Raw genomic sequence first — 16208 nt, 5'->3', positions numbered from 1 at the left:
GGAACAGATGGTCTTGCTGTAAGGGCATCTCTTCCTCTCTTCTTGGGCTTCTGGTTAGAGGGCACAATCCAGCCATCTCCCACCTAGAAGTCATGTGACCAGGCAAGGCAGGGGGTGGGGGGAAACAGCCTCTCTTCTGACTGGCATGAGGGAGGGTATCCACAGAACATCACATGAGACCGTGGTAGAAAAATGACAACTTTGTTGGTGTAAGAAACTGAGGTTTCGGGGGTGTTTGTTACAGCAACAAGGGAGCTTTGGCTAACCTCTAAGAAGTGAGAAAAGCAACAACTTGCAAAGGTAGCTACTTCTTAACTGTAAACTACACTAGGACCAAACAAACCCGGCTAGGAATCCCTTCAACGAAATGCAGGGACATGAAGAAGAGGGAGAGATTTACTTCCCTTAGCATCTTGAGGACTTAGCAAGTCCCTCTCTTATCCAAGCCTGCTGATAGAGCTTTGAGAACCTCCCCCGCCCCCGACCTGGGGTCCCCAAGAAAGGATCAGGCCCACACTTGCTAGTACGGGTGGGGCTTGGGTAGTTCTGGAGCAGGAGTGGAGGTCTGTGCACAGAGACAAGAGCCCCAGGGAGCCACCAGTACATCTTCCAGGCATGCTTGGCCTCCCTCCTACCCAACTCCTGCAGCCAAGGGGGCAGAGCTCAACCAAACGCAGAGCAAGGTGAGGCCAGCTAGCTCCGTCTTCCTCTAGAGAGTCCCGGTGGAGCCCCCAGAAAGGACAGCCACCGCCGCCCAGTTCACATGACCTGGTCTGTCCGCCGTGGAAATTTGAAGGCGCCATTTGTGGTGTAGAATGACTTGGAGATGGGATGGACTCTGGCATAAGTTGGTGTCCTGAAGTTCTTCATGACAGGCCCTGAAACATAGCGGAGGCTGTGAGCGAGGCTCACCTCCTCCTGCCAGCACCCCCTCTCCCAAAGGCCTGGGGGAGCAGCAGAGACACACTGCTATGACTAGAGGACACTTACAAAACCCCAGAATGGCCACTGTCCTCTTAGTCTCCCATCCCTGCCTCAGTCTCCCCACATCTGTGATCCAATAACTAAAAGCTAATGCTGGGGGCAGGGGTAGCTCAGGAACGCCAAGGCTCTCCGGGAACACCTGGCCCAGGATCATGCAGCGTTGCTCTTTCCAACATTGTCTCACCCTAGCCCAGGCTCACTCATCTCTCATCATCTTCCAGCCATGGTCAAGACCCCGCCCATCCCACTGCTCCACATGGAAGACCTCCAGGTGTGCCCCAGGCTATACTAGCTCCTAGAGTGCCCATTGGCTGCAAAGCCTGCCTGTGGAGGCAATAGTAATACTGTTTGTAATATCAGTTACCATTTGTAGCCAGGCATTGGGCTCTTGCTGTCTTTCTATATGAAAGAGGTACTTTTTGCTGAGCATGTTGAAAAGATAATGCCTGGAAACCCTCTTTCTGTTTGCTTGCATCTGCTGGGAGGATGTAACTGTGGTAGGAGGAGATGCTCGGTCATTTGTTCCCCATCAGACACCACCCCCCTCCATACACATCTCAAATTAGGGTTGTAAGGTAGCAGGCTTATAGAGTATTCTGGAGATTCGGGGAGGAACTGTAAGCTAAATAGAACTCTGGAGGATACCAGTCTCCTTGTCTCGGCTGCAAAGCGGTGATGGCCCTAGCAGTCAAGAGTATTGAGTCAGCCCCCCCCCCATGTGACCCTGACCAGTGACTAGGCCGCTTGTCACACGTAGGATGGCCCAGTTACCTCCAAATTCCGGATGATGACAAATGACTTTTAGTATATGTTTTATGCATATTTAGGGGTTTTCTCTTACTGAAAAAAAAATGTTATCTAAACTCAAGGGAGACAAGGCAGCTAGTGGCTCATGCCTGTAATCCTAGCTACCTAGGAGACTAAGATCTGAGGATCAAGGTTCAAAAACCTATCCAGGACAGGTGCTGGTGGCACATGCCTATAATCCTACTTAGGAGGCTGAGATCCAAGGATCGAGGTTCAAAGCCAGCCTGGACAAAATAAATAAACTCCATGAGACCCTCTCTAACCATCAGAAAACTAGAAGTGGGGCTGTGGCTCAAAGTGGTAGATCACTAGCCTTGAGCAAAAAAGCTCAAGGACAGTGCCCAGACCCTGAGTTCAAGCCCCGTGACTGACCAAAAGCAAAAACAAACAAACAAAAACAGGCAGACAAATTCAAAAGACTAGTATTTCTAGTCAACCAGCAAAAGGCCAGAAGCAGAGACAAGGCTCAAGCAGAAGAACTCTAGCCTTGAACAAAAATGCTAAATGAGAACGAAAGGTCCTGGGTTCAAGTCCTAGTACTTAGACTAGAGATGAGAGATGAGACAGACAGAAACTTACGAGTCCTATCATTTCACTTGCTAGGTCTGCTACCTACTGGAAGACACAGACAGAGACCTGTGGGTGAGGGAGGAGAGGAAGACATCCCGTGGGGCCTACACTGAGACTTGCTCTGTGTAGTAGATGCTTCCTAGCTCACTATTCACAAGTCCCCTCCCTGACCACACACCTACCGGGGCAGCTCCCCTTGTGCTCACAGTCCTGTCCTGATTTCTCATCTATAGTCCTGATTTGTTGTTGTTGTTGTCAGTCCTGGGGCTTGAACTCAGGGACTGGGCACTGTTCCTGAGCTCGTTAGCTCAAGGCCAGTACACTACCACTTTGAGTCACAGCCCCACTTCAGGTTTTCTGGTGAGTAATTGGAGATAAGAATCGCACAGAGGGTCTGGGAAGGTGACTTAGTGGTAGAGTGCTTGCCTAGCATGCATGAAGCCCTGGGTTTGATTCCTCACTACCACATAAACAGAAAAAACTGGAAGCGGTGCTGTGGTTCAAGTGGTAGAGTGCTAGACTTGAGCAAAAGAAGCTCAAGGACAGTACCTAGGCCCTGAGTTCAAAGCCACAAGAATGGCAAAAAAAAAAAAAAAAAAAAAAATTTGAACCATGTTCTTCTGATTTCAGCCTTCTGAAGAGCTAGGATTACAGGTGTGAGCCACCAGCACCCGGCTTTAGCCCTGATTCTTAAAGACTGTAGGACAGCAGTAGTAGCTGCCCCTCCCTGTTACAAGGTGCATGCTGCCTGGGAGCCTGCCTTTCCACAAGGCCCCACCAGTTCCTGTGCACAGAAAAGCCTGAAAAGCATATCCCTCTCCCGCCCCCCCCCCCCTTGCCCCCTTCCCTCAGTACTACATCATGTAATCTACTTTTGTCTCCAGGAGCAAAAGGTGCCTGACACATATCAGAGTTGTGTGTGTGTGTGTGTGTGTGTGTGTGTGTGTGTGTGTGTGTGTGTGTGTGTGTGTGTGTGTGTGTGTGTGTGTGTGTGTGTGTGTGTACGTGTGTGTGTGTATGTGTGTGTGTGCATGCATGCATGCGTATGTGTGTGTGTGTGTCCATACTAGGGATTAAACTCAGGGCTTCCTGCTCTTGCTTGGCTTTTTCACTCAAGGCTGGTGCTTTATCACTTGAGCCACACCCTGACTTCCAGCTTTTTTGCTGGTTAATTGGAGACAAGTGTCTCATGGACTTGACTGCCCAAGCTGTATTCAAACTTCAGTTCTCAGATCCGTCTCCTGAGTAGCTAGGAGTACAGGCATGAGTTACTGTCTCTTGACTCAATAACATTTACTGAATGGATGAATGAATCTATAAGAATTCCAACCCAAGCCTCTTGGTTTCAGACTGAACCATTCCCCCCCCCAAATCTGTTGGTTGCTAAGGCCCAGAGAAGTTAAGGTACTTGCCTGAGGTTACCCAGTTCAGAAGTGGTAGGATTAGGATTTGAACTCATACCTCCTGATTCCGAATCAAGGTGTCATTCTCAAATCTGTGTTCATACATTTGTTCATTCATACCATAATCTCAAATTGGGAACTGAGAGGACCTGCATAAAGTTTGCAAAGAAATCCTGGAGCCCAAAAGTTCTCTGGAATTGGGATAGAGTCGGTTGTATACTCTTATGGACTGGAAAAGCTACAGAATCTGCTGAGGACATGGTAAGAAATTCAGTCGGGCAAAGGGAGGGACAAGTGAAGAGGACCAGACAGACGATGCACAGGCCTACAAGTGAGAAGATTCCTGGCCTGTTTTGGGGTGTTGAGCTAGTTCTATGCATTGAAAGGTGGAGGGGGCGGGGGAGGGAGGCGCCTGGAATGGCAGGAGGGTTGTGGCCTTACCCACGTGCCAGCCATATTCCCAGGATGACAAGATGGGGTACTGGAACCTCTCCATTGGTGTCTGTTGGTATCGCTCTTTGAAGTATTGAGCCCGGCCTTGGCCGTCATAGGACACGCCTTGGTACAGAAGCTTCAGGGTGCTGGAGGGGACTGGCTTCATGAGAAAGTCCTCTTGCTTTCTTTGCTCTGCTAGCTTGTGTGTGTCTTCTCTGGCCTGCCCAAACCTTTCTCCCTTGGGTGGGTGGCCTTGGACACTCCTTGGTCTGGGCAGCTGGTCCTGGATCCTCTGGGTTTCTGGTACCTTCTTGCAGCCAGGATGCACTGGGTCCACTGGCAAGGATGTGTTCAAGGGAACCTGCCAGGTATGTCTCTTTGCCTTGGTCCTGTCCTTCAGGTACTGTTGGCCATAGTGGATTCTCCAGTTGGCCCTAATGGCAGCCTCCTTCTGGATTCGCTCCTGCCAACAGTTCTGGGCCTGGGTAATAAGCAGATCCCTCATGGCTAGGGTGGGAAGAAAGAACAATGCTTCCTATAGCCCTGAGGCCTGTGTTTGAGGGCTAGTGTCTATCTCCAAGGAAACGAGTAGCCAATGAGAGCCAGGTTGCTAAGGTTCTGCTGGACTGGAGGGGCTGGGCTAGTGAGGGGACACACACGGGCAGGACTAATTAGGCTAGAATAGGGGGACAGAATATGGTCACAACCTGCCATGGGTACTTGGCAGGGAAGGCCTGTCCCATACCAAGGGAACTGGGCCTGGGGTGTCACCCTCAAACCTAAAGATCCCTTAGGGCAAGGGGGTACAAGGAGCCGCAGCCTCTAGTCCACACAGTGGACCTTGATGTGCACCTATCATAATGCACCAGGAAGCCAGGAGGGTCCAAAAACAGGCCCACTCTCCACCTGTGGGTAGGTCCACGGCTGAGGCTTTGCCATAGTAACTCTGCTGCAGTGATGCTCACTGCTCAGCTCTGCCACTGCTAACTCAACGGCCTCGTCTAGACACAGATGGCAGCAGGTGTGTCCATTAATGTAGGGAGTGTGAAGTTCAATAGCGTACTCAGTATTTGGAGCAGAATCTGGCCTAGTGGGCATGCTCCATCAACATCAGCTACGGTTTGACAAGATGGAGGTGCACATAAGCAAAGATATCACAATGAATTCCCCTTGGACAGCTAAGCTATGCTCATAATCATAATTGATAATTTTTTGGGGGGGGTCTGGCCATGGAGCCTGAACTCTGGGCCTGGGCATTGTCCCTCAGCTCTTCAGCTCAAGGCTAGCGCTCTACCACTTGAACCACAGTGTCACTTCCAGCTTTTTTCTTTTTGCTTATGTGGTGCTGGGGAATTCAACCCAGGGCCTCATGCACGCAAGGCAAGCACTCTACCACTGAGCCACCTTCCCAGCCCCCTGGAGTTCATTTCTATAAATATTATATGATCAGATGCACATAGGCATTGTGCTTTGTGTTCTTCTCCTAAGAATATCCTTTGATCTTACTGTGTGAATGCCTGGAATCCTGTATATTTTATCATGTCCCAATGTATTTTTATCTAGTTTCCACATGAAAGAAAACATGAGTCATTTGTCTCTCTAAGCTTGGGTTGCCTCACTTAACATGATTTGTTCTAGGTCTATCCATATATATAATTGGTCATGGGGCTTGAAGTCTGGGCCTGGGAACTGTCCCCCAGCTCTTCAGCTCAAGGCTAGCACTCTACCACTTGAGCTACAGTGTCACTTCCAGTTTTCTGATGGTTTATTGGAGATTAGAGTCTCACGGACTTTCCTGCCCAGGCTGGCTTTGAACCATGATCCTCAGATCTCATCCTCCTGAATAGCTAGGATTATAGGCATGAGGCATCTGCACCCAGCTGATATCATATTTTTTTAATCCACTCATCTATTGTAGGACATCTGGGCTGTTTCCATAGCTTGGCTTTGTGAATACTGCAGCAGAGAACATGGATGTGCAAATGTCTTAAGGTATCCTCACTTGTGATGCTCTGGGTAGGTGCCCAGGAGTGGTATGGCTGTGTTCTAGGGAAGGTCTATGCTTGAAACCTTTTAAATTTGATACATGCTTGTCAGTTCTTGTTTTCTGAGCAATTGGAATCTTATTTGGAAAATAATTTCCTATGTCCTTATCTTCCAGAGTTTTCTCTATACTTAACTATATTAAATTTTAAGTTCTTACTTTTTCTTTGAGTCATTTGGAAGTGATTTTTGTAAAAGGTGAGAAATAGGTCCAAGATTTAGTCTCTTGCAAGTGAATATCAAGTTTTCCCAGCATACCTTTTTAAAGAGATCATCTTTTCTCCAGTATATTTTTCTGGCGCATTTTTGTTGTTGTTGTTGTTGTTGTCAGTCACGGGGCTTGAACTCTGGGTGCTGGCCTGGGTGCTGTCCCTCAGCTCTTCAGCTCAAGGCTAGATCTTTACCACTTGACCCATAGTCTCACTTCTGGCTTTTTCTGTTTATGGGTGCTAGGAATCGAACCCAGGGCCTCATGCATGCAAAGCAAGCACTCTACCAGAGCCACCTTTCCAGCCCTGCTCCTTTGATTTTTGAAGGTTTGTTTTATATCTTGCTACATTTATAAGGTGTTTATCAGATCTAAGAAAGTTAGTTTCATTGTTGTTGTTGCTGTTTATTTGGTTTTTTGTGCTGGTCCTAGGACTTAAACTCGGGGCCTGGACACTGTCCCTGAGCTTTTGTACTCAAGGCTAGCGCTCTACAACTTGAGCCAGAGCCCCACTTCTGGCTTTTTTGGTGGTTAATTGGAGATAAGAGTCTCATGAACCTTCCTGCCTGGGCTGGCTTTGAACCATGATCCATAGGCATGAGCTACTAGCACCTGATCTAGAAGTTTTTTGGTGAAGTCTGTAGGGTCTGAAGGAGAGGATCATATCATCTTTAAGTAGGGGATAATTGGACTTCCCTATCTGAAATTTTTTTCCTTCTTTCTTTCCTTCCTTCCTTTTCTTCCTCTTCCTCTATCTCTCTTTCTCCTTTTCCTGCCTTATTTCTCTGGTGGAGAATTCCAATGCCATAAAGATTTTTTTTTTATTTTTATTTTGAGACAGTCTCATTGAGTGATCCTGGCTGATCTCGAACTCACAATCCCCTGCTTCAGCCTCTGAAATGACAGGCCTAGGCCACCGTGCCCAGTTTATAGCCTCATTACTGGTGTGGAGATGTTTCAGGGCCCACTGTCAGTAGGTGGAGTTAGGCAGGCCGCAGACAGGGAGTTTTACTGCACTCTCTCACTTATTACAGAAATGTACAAAGAGGCCATCTAATATCACTTTTCCAGATGGAAACAGAGGCTCAATAATGCTAAATGGTTGCCCTTGGATCGACCACAGTATCAGTCAAGACTTTCTCATTGGTGTGATCAAGATACCCAAGAGAGCAACTAAAGGGAGGAAAAACTTATTCTTTACCTCATGGCAGACAGGAAGCAGAGAAGCTAGGAGGGGACAAGGACAAGACACAGATACCAATGATAAGCCTCCAAGTAACCTACTTCTTTTTTTCTTTATGGTACTGTCCCTGAGGCTTAAATTTAGGGCCTAAGCACTGTCCCTGAGCTTTTGTGCTCAAGGCTAGCACTCTACAACTGACAGCCCTACTTCCAGCGTTTAGGAGGTAAATTGGAGTCTCATGGGCCTTCCTGCTGGGGCTGACTTCAAACTGTGATCCTCAGATCTCAGCCTCCTAAGTAAGCTAGGATTACAGGCGTGAACCATCAACACCCAGCTTCCCTTCTTTTTATCTAGGCCCCACCTCCCGCTTTTACCACTCCACACTCCCCCCAGCTCCCAACCATGCCATCACGCTATAAATCCACCAAGCAATCCTTCCATTGGTTAGGTCATCATCCTCAGGAACCAATCATCTCCCAAAAGCCCAGCATTGGCAACTGAAACCTCAGGAAATGAGCCGGTAGGGAATATTACATATTCAAATCATAACATGCTGCCCCCAGTCCCCAAAAGCCCAGATCTGTCTCATAATGGACAATGCATTCGATCCATCTCCAAGAGTCCCTGTGGTCTCAACGGTTTCAGAATGCTACCAAAGTCCAAGTTCAAAGTTTCCCTTAGAGATCCAAGGTAAACTCATAGCTGTGAGTCTGTGTAAAATCAAACCCACTTTATATTGGTTATATTTATATTGGTTATAGTGGTACAAAGTAAACATTCCCATTCCAAACAAGAAGAATGGATACATACAGAAAAGGATGGGACCATGGCAAGTCTGAAACCCAGCAAGACAATTGTTTGTGTGTTTGTGTGTGTGTGCGTGCGCACACCAGTCATGGGGCTTGAATTCCTGGCCTGACTGCTATCTATGAGCTGTTTTGCTAAAGGCTAGCTAGCATTCTACCACTTGAGACACAGCTCTACTTCTTGCTTTCTTTGGTAGCTAACTGGAAATAAGAATCTCTTGGACTTTCCTTCCCCAGGGGCTGACTTGGAACCATGATTCTCAGATCTCAGCCAATTGAGTAGCTAGGATTACAGGTATGCACCACCAGTACCTGACTCCACATGGCCTCTCTTTGGTGCTTATAAAAGGGACTTAAAGACTATTTGTGCTAAAAAGCACTGGCTCCTTTTGGTCTCTCTGCTGCCATTCTACAACTTTCCTCTGAGTCTTTCTCTCTTGCAATCACTCTCTTGCAGTTCAGGAAGGACAAGACCAATCGATAACATCTTTACGATGAGGGATGAAGCTACTTTCAAGGAAAGAAATATGAGAGCCTCCACAAAACAGATCATCCCCTCAGACAACAATGAGTTTCTTATCATGACCAGGCGCCAGGGCTGCTTGACCATTCCAAGATAGTAATCAACCAAACCATATATTTGCCTGGGCCTCTAATAATTATGCATACCTCTTGCTCCTTGCCCCAATTCTTTATCTAAATCTTTATAGCGTTAGTTCATGTCTATATCTTTTTTAAAATACATTTTTATTATTGCTGTTTTATGTGGCACTGAGGAATCAAACCCAGGGCTTCATGAATACTAGGCAAGCACTCTACCACCAAGCCACACTTGTATCTTAAAGATGGGCTGAAGTGCATTCTTTGCCTGTTCCACAGGGTGTCCATGCCTTGTATAAATCTCCTTTCTCTGTGTTTCATGTTATTCACCTACTTGTTTGATCTAATTGGTGGGAATGGCCAGACCTGACATGGGGAGCCGCTGGCGATAGGCCTCTACCCTAGAACTCTGTTACTTTCTGGCTTTGTTGCCTGCCTATGACTTTCCCATGCAGATATTCTGCATTTCTTGCTTTTCTAACTTCCTTGGGTCTCAACTGTAGCTTAGGCTGCAGTTTTACTGATTCAGGAGTTACAAAGCCGCAGGAATCCTGACTGTAGTATACAGTACCTGGCCTCTCAGGCCTGTATTTGAAATGTGGGTAGAAGCCCTGTGATCCCTGTAACTCTGATAGTCTGTGTGGCTGAGTGATAGGCAGTGCCCTTGGGCCATGGCTGCAGCAGCTTCTGATTGCCTGGATGACTGAACTCTGGGATGGCTGAACATGGGGAAATGCTTCCCTAGCTGCCCAGTCCAAGCAGGGAACCCTTAGGTGATCTCTTTCCAAAAGTAGTCTTTAAAATAATGAGTTAAGCTGAGTGCCCATGACTCATGCTTGTAATTCTAGCTATTAAGGAGTCTGAGATGTGCCTATCATGGTTCAAAGCTAGCCCAGGCAGGAAAGTCTGAGAGACTCCTAACTCCACTAAACTAACAACAAAGCTGGAAGTGGAGATAGGGCTCAAATGGTAGAGCCTTAGCTTTGAGCAAAATGTAAGTCTAGGCCAGAGCCCAGGCCCTGAGTTCAAGCCCCAGGACTGGCTGGCACACACACACACACACACACACACACACACACACACACACACACACACACACACACACACACACACACACACACACACACACACACACACACACACACACACACACTAATGAGTTAAAAATATTTACACCCACCGGGTACCGGTTGCTCATGCCTGTAATCCTAGCTACTCAGGAGGCTGAGATCTGAGGATCACAGTTCAAAGTTCCAGGCAGGAGAGTCCGTGAGACTCTCACCTCTAATAAACCACCAGAAAACTGGAAATGGCACTGTGGCTCAAGTGGTAGAGCGCTAGCCTTGAACTGAAGAGCTGAGGGACAGTGGCCAGGCTCAGAGTTTAAGCCCCACAACTGACAAAAGCAAAAAAAAAAAAAATCTTTACACCTCAAGCCTGCCATGGTGAGCTCTGGGATGCTCTCAAAAATCTTTCCTATTGTCCAATGCAAAGTACTTGGCTTTGTTCTAATGGCCCTAATCTCTTTAGCAACCACACACCTTTCTTAGCTCCAATTTTACACAGACTTTCTGGCCCAACTCTTTCTTCTCTGCATTTTGCTCCTAGTTCTCATTCTAAATCTGGCCCTGCCTGGATTCCAAGATGGCTGCAAATTAGCTGTAGGAGGGATGGCTCAGGACAAGGGACAGAGATTCAAAATGAAGGAGTCTGGGATGCCTAGCCTTTATCCAATCATTTCCTCAAAGCCCATCAGCTGGCATCAAGATCCCCAATAGATGAGGCTGTGTGGGGTGGGGTTAGAGGGAAGGCATTTCATATTCAAACCAATGTACACCATATAATGCAGACACAAAATTCCCCTGAAGAGTAATAAGCACAGAGGGGGCTGGGAAGGTTAGGGCAGAGGAAAGCTCACCAGAGCCTCCAGCAGCCCCATGGGCCAGTCTGTTTGTCCTCACAGCCTCTGTCTCTCTGACCAGGGGATCTGGTAAGGCCAGTAAGAAGCAGATTACCCAAGATGTGCTGCGCACTCTGCTGTGTGTGAGCTCATTTATTCCCTGAACAAACAGGAATTCTCTTCTTGATCCTGTGCTTGGCACCAGGAATCAAGGTAGATGAGAGTCAGCCTACTTGCTTTCTGGACCACAATTTCAGACCAGAAGTCAAAAGAAATTTATAGGGCTGGGAAGGTGGCTCAGTGGTAGAGTGCTTGCCTTGCATGCCTGAAGCCCTGGGTTCGATTCCTCAGCACCACATAAGCAGAAAAAGCCAGAAATGTCACTGTGGCTCAAGAGCTAGAGCGCTAGCCTTGAGCTGAAGAGCTGAGGGACAGCGCCCAGACCCAGAATTCAGGCCCCACAACCAACCAAAAAAGAAAGAAAATTGTAATCAGGTGTGGGGTAGAGGGGAATATTCAGAGAATGTTTCCCAGAAGATGTGTCTTTGAACTAAGATCTAAACTAGGAATATGAGTTAGCCAGGCAGAGTTAGGGAATAATGATACAGCCATTTGCTTTGAATGGAGGTTCCCCCATAATCCCTACATTTTCCAGTGGGCACTGAGGTAGTCATTACCTGCACTGTCTCCACCAGTAGGTGGCAGTGTCGAGTCCAGAATCTAGATCTGAGCCCAGTTGTGAACCTCTGCTTTTCTCACAAGACCCCACAGCAACTCTTCAGCTTGTAGCTGGGTCTAAAGTCCCTGGCCTCATAACTCTGCCCAGACTTCCTTCACTGAGAACATCCTGAGTGGGTTCAGTCCACTGGATAGGATGGGCAGTGCCTGACCGGGCGAGGCAAGGCATCCTGGTGCCTGGGGAAGGCGGTAGTCAGGGCTGAGGGGAAGCCAAATGCAATAAAAAGGCTGGATTCTTTGTCTTGGGGAGATAAGCAAGTCCAAAGCTCAGAGCACCCTGGGATTCGTTCCATACATCAGGCTCATAAATTCCCATCTCCTGCCTGCCTTTCAGAACTCTCAGGAAGAGAAAAAGGGTGTGAGAGGCGGGTGTATCTCTCCCCCACCCCAAATTCCATGCACATGAGCTGGTGTCCGTGGGCTTGGGGATCCAGACAAAGCCCATACAAAACAAAGAAGGATCCTTTTGTTGGGGGGAAAATATCCCTCCTACCAGAGAGGAAAATTGAATCCAGGTTTCCCCGAGGCCTTCTCTGCCTCCAGCATGACATTTATGAGCAGAAAAACCCTAAATAAGATAATTTTAGGGAAGGTGTCTTCATTCGTGAACTAAGGACTATAAAACCCCTTCCTCCATGGTGGATGGGATCCTTGCAAGTCTATACTCGCTTGACTCTCTGGACCCAAGATTGAGGAGAAAGAGTGCTTTGGTTAATGTGTTTGTTCCCCATTTTCAAATTCAAGTTAGAGCATACATTTGGTCTCTAGCCTTTAGCCTGCTCATTTGTAAGGTTGAGCAGTTTTCCAAGGGAATTAAAACTTCTAGCTGCCTAATTTAGCTTACACCAAAGTCATCAAAATGTGGCTTCAAGGACCCAAGAGCACAAGGGTTTGCACACTCAACTGGAAACCAAGACAAGTTAACACAATGTTTTCTTCCTGCCCTGGATGGCGAAGGGAAATCTGATGACCTAGAATGGGCCCTGGGGTTGGACGGGGCTGACCAGGCCCCCTCTGCCTCGCATCTCCATGTAACCTCCCCAGATCACCGGAGTCAAGCCCAATTAGCTCCTGCCAGGAAAGGGGCAAGGCTAACCAGTGAAAACCAGAAAAGACACAGCACCAGGCTGTCCTGGGGTCAAGTTTCAAAGGTTTCAAGGTTTTTTCCCAAACAACAGTGGTTTCCATAGCAGCCAAGCCCAGGTGCAGATAAAAGTGGCCCTCAACCCACGGCCCAGTAGATGTCCCCGGCAGCTGTGGCCTTTAGAGAAGACTGGGCTCCACGTGAAGCCATCCCCAGGCCCATGCAGGAGGCCACCAGGTGCCAGCAGTCAGGCCCTGCCTTGGGCAAGGGGAATCAGCAACAGGTGCTGGTCCCAGAAGCAACAGAAAACACAGCAAGGTTCCTTCGGCTCACCACTCAAGAGAGGTGGAGTGACTTCCTGAGGCTCACACAGCGCACTGAAACGCTGATACCAATGTCAAATTCCATGCTGTGCACATACAAATACCACCACCTCCAACCCACCCAGTGAGGCCTGGTGGAAAGATCAAGGCCCGTGCCCGGGGCCTGTGGCAGAGCCTGAATGGACCTGCCTGGTCCCACTCTGCCAGGAAGCCTGGACAGTCCTTCAAGGGACTCTGTGTCCACCCGCAGCAGAAAACAAATCATTCTGATCCATAGCCAAGTGGCACAAGAAACCAGGATTCTGCATCCCTGCCTGCCTTCTCTGTCCCCTACCCCAGACAGCAGGGCTTCATGGGGCTCTAGCAACCTCTTCCATGCCCTTGCTTCCTTGGTGGTGGGACCAAAAGCAGAACTCCTACTCTGGGGTTCAAAAGGCAGGCTCTAGGACCTGTGTCCAAGCGAGCGCTGGGTCAACGGGGATTTGACTGTACCTGTTGGATTTTGCCATCCTTCCAAATGGGGCCTGGGGACGCTGTGAGGAGGAGCCAGTGCCAGGAATATCCTAAGCTCTCAGCTGCCAGAAGCTCCTCTGGGCAGAGAGGAGGGGCAGACAACCTTGCTCATCAAGATGGTGGGAAGACTGGTGATAGGTTCCTGATCGACAAGGCTGAGACGGGACACATACTGGGCTACGCAGTGAGAGCTGGTCTCAAAAGAAAAAGGCACAGCTGTGAAACTTGGGAGGGCTTCACCTGTGATGATGGTGTTGGGGCCCACAGAGCTGCCTCTGAGTGTGCTGGCCTCTCCCTGCAAACAGAGGACGGGCTCAGTGTCACAGCAAGCGGCTTGCTCGCGTCTTCTCAGCCAGGGCTTAGGAGAGCTGGTTAGTGTTCAGACCATTGATCCAAAAAGACACCACCCAGCCGGGTGCCACTGGCTCAGACCTCTCTACTCAGGAGGATGAGATGCACCTATTGTAGTTTGAAGCCAGCTCCAGCAGGAAGGTTCATGAAACTCTTATCTCCAATCAACTACCAAAAAAGCCACAAGTGGAGCTGTGGCTCGAGGGGTAGAGCACTAGCTTTTCATCACAAAATGTTTAGAGACGGTGCCCAGTCCCTGAGTTTAAGCGCCAGGACTGGCATGCACATACATCACTAGAGAACACCATGGGAACTTTATGAAGCACACATTTTATTTAATAAGTTATACGATACAATTTACAGTCGGCATTTGATTCCAGTTTGGCTTCCAGATCCCAGTTCACAACCCCGCGGTCCTTCCCTAGTGGGCTTTGGTGCCTGGCCTCAGAGCCCAGGCGGGCCCCTGGCCCCTGCCCGATCTGGGACCACAACAGCTACCTGCTCAGGGCTCAGCAGCAAATCAGAACGTCTACCCATCAGACCACACGATGCCGCAGGGGGAAAGTCTTCTGTTGCTTTAACTTTGCCCTCAAGCCGGCTCGGGTCTGAGGGAAGCCTTGGAAAATGCCCTGCACCCGCTGTGGGAGGCCCACTGTGAGCCGCTTCCCCAGCAGCCCTGAATGATGCTGGGTCGTTGTCAAAGCGTGACCACGGGCAGCTCCACAGCTGTGGCTGTTTTTGCCAAATGGTAAAGAGATCACCAATGAGCCGCTCCACACCCCCCCCCCCCCCCCAGTTCCCTTTCAGGCCAAACGCCAGCAAGAAGTTCATTCTTTCCTATATTTAAAAAAAAAATTAATTGTTTTCCAGAAACAGCAACCCAGGAGGCTGGCTGGGGTGTGTGCTCTGACAATGGACAGGGCTCATCACACAGAACCCATCTGAGATCTCTTATAGGCTTTGGTAAGACTTGCCAGGCTGCCGCACAGCTGGGGCATGTGTGTAAAAAAAAAAAAGGCTAGTGTGTTAGGAAGGATCTTTGGCAAGTGGCTGCTGCTTCCCCCTGCACACAATTTCCTTGGCTAAGGAATGGAAACACGGAAACAGACCTGGAAACAAAAGCAGACACATGGCTGCCAATAGTCCCTCTGTCTACAAGGGAATGATCAGCAGAAGTGGGGCAGAGGTAGGGGGAAGCCATCTGTCACTGGCACACTCCACCCGTGAGGAAATGTCAGAAGGCCAGGGTGCATGATGATGGGTCGGGAAGGGGACGAGGCAAGCGGGGGCGATGTGTCAGATGGCAACCACGGGACAGGCTTTGCTTCACGGAATCCAGGCCCTGGACTAGATCAGGCTGGTTTTAAGCCATCTCCTTTGCTAAAAGACAACCTAAATGAGGGTTCCTCTTTTCCTCTGCCTTTCGCCGCACAAGAGTCTTGTTTCAGAAATGTTCAAGAGAGAACCAGTAGTGTGGGCTAGCCAGCTTCACTGTGGAAGTCGGTCTTGCTGGTGTTCTTGTCTGTCTCGGTGAATGTGCCAAGGGCCCACTTGGATGGGTCTGCATGGCTTGCAACTTTCCACCGCAGCCCTCAAGAGGCAAGTCTAGAACGGACTTCGGAAAGCACCTCGAATGGGCAATGTGTGGGGATGGGGTTTCAGAGCCACCAAGAGGCCGCGGACACTGTATAAAAACGAATTTACAAACAAGCCACAAAAGCAACCACAAGAATGATGCCCCCCCCCCCCCCCTGGGATTGCACGCAAACTGGTTTAAGGCACTGTGACATGAAAGGGGCTGCCGGGAATGTGCTCCTCCCCCCACTTCACAGCCAGAACGTAATCCCCCCTCTCCTTGACCACGTATGTGACGTTGTACTGCTGGTTGCCCACATGTTTCATGGAGACCTCTTCGCAGGGGGTGGTGGGCCCATGGACCCCGATCAGCAACATGTTGGAACCTGGAGGCAGAAGAAAACTCTGTTACTTGGTGTGACTGTATCAGGTGGACCGGGAGGGAGAGACTAGGAACTATTGGTTGAGCTCTTGCGATGATGCTGGGACCCCTTGGCAGGTGGCAGAGCAAGGTGATGATGAACAGAGACCCAGAGCCTGTGGTGGGGTTCAGATCCCTGCCCTGCCACTTCTTGCCTGGTTGACCTTGAATGTGGAGCTCACCTTTCCCCACCGGCAACCCTGGGAGGACAACAGCGCCTCGTGTGGCCCACAGAAGTTACCAAGCTACGCTCTTAGCTCCTAG

The 16208-nt window shown here is 49.1% G+C and overlaps 2 protein-coding genes across 6 annotated transcripts in view; both read right to left on the bottom strand.

Annotated features, from left to right (window-relative positions):
* Positions 1-759: 759 nt before the first annotated feature.
* Positions 760-4704, bottom strand: LOC138824744 (protein SPMIP1). Its single transcript, XM_070018934.1, has 2 exons — positions 4206-4704; positions 760-878 (listed from the first exon to the last, which is right to left on the bottom strand). Exons 1-2 carry the CDS (start codon positions 4702-4704, stop codon positions 760-762), a joined length of 618 nt encoding a protein of 205 aa, XP_069875035.1.
* Positions 4705-14259: 9555 nt separating this feature from the next.
* The window catches only part of Flnb (filamin B), a 154857-nt gene continuing 152908 nt past the window's right edge, over positions 14260-16208 (bottom strand). For all 5 annotated transcript variants that reach the window (XM_070018781.1, XM_070018785.1, XM_070018782.1 and 2 more), the window contains one exon: positions 14260-15909. In XM_070018781.1, coding sequence (XP_069874882.1) covers positions 15722-15909 — 188 coding nt within the window. In that variant the 3' untranslated portion in view covers positions 14260-15721. The remainder of the gene's footprint in view (positions 15910-16208) is intronic.

Source organism: Dipodomys merriami, unplaced genomic scaffold, assembly GCF_024711535.1.
Source record: "Dipodomys merriami isolate MVZ:Mamm:240054 unplaced genomic scaffold, mDipMer1.0.p SCAF_13, whole genome shotgun sequence".
Taxonomy (NCBI): domain Eukaryota; kingdom Metazoa; phylum Chordata; class Mammalia; order Rodentia; family Heteromyidae; genus Dipodomys; species Dipodomys merriami.
Note: the sequence above shows the minus strand (reverse complement) of the source record. Positions and strands in the feature narration are given on the sequence as shown.

What these genes read in the sequence shown, in the direction of transcription:
- LOC138824744 (XM_070018934.1), bottom strand. Translation starts at nt 4,704, where the DNA reads ATGAGGGATCTGCTTATTACCCAGGCCCAGAACTGTTGGCAGGAGCGA. An exon ending in GGAATATGGCTGGCACGTGG is followed by an intron (nt 879 to 4,205) that starts GTAAGGCCACAA and finishes GCTATGTTTCAG; the next exon opens with GGCCTGTCATGAAGAACTTC.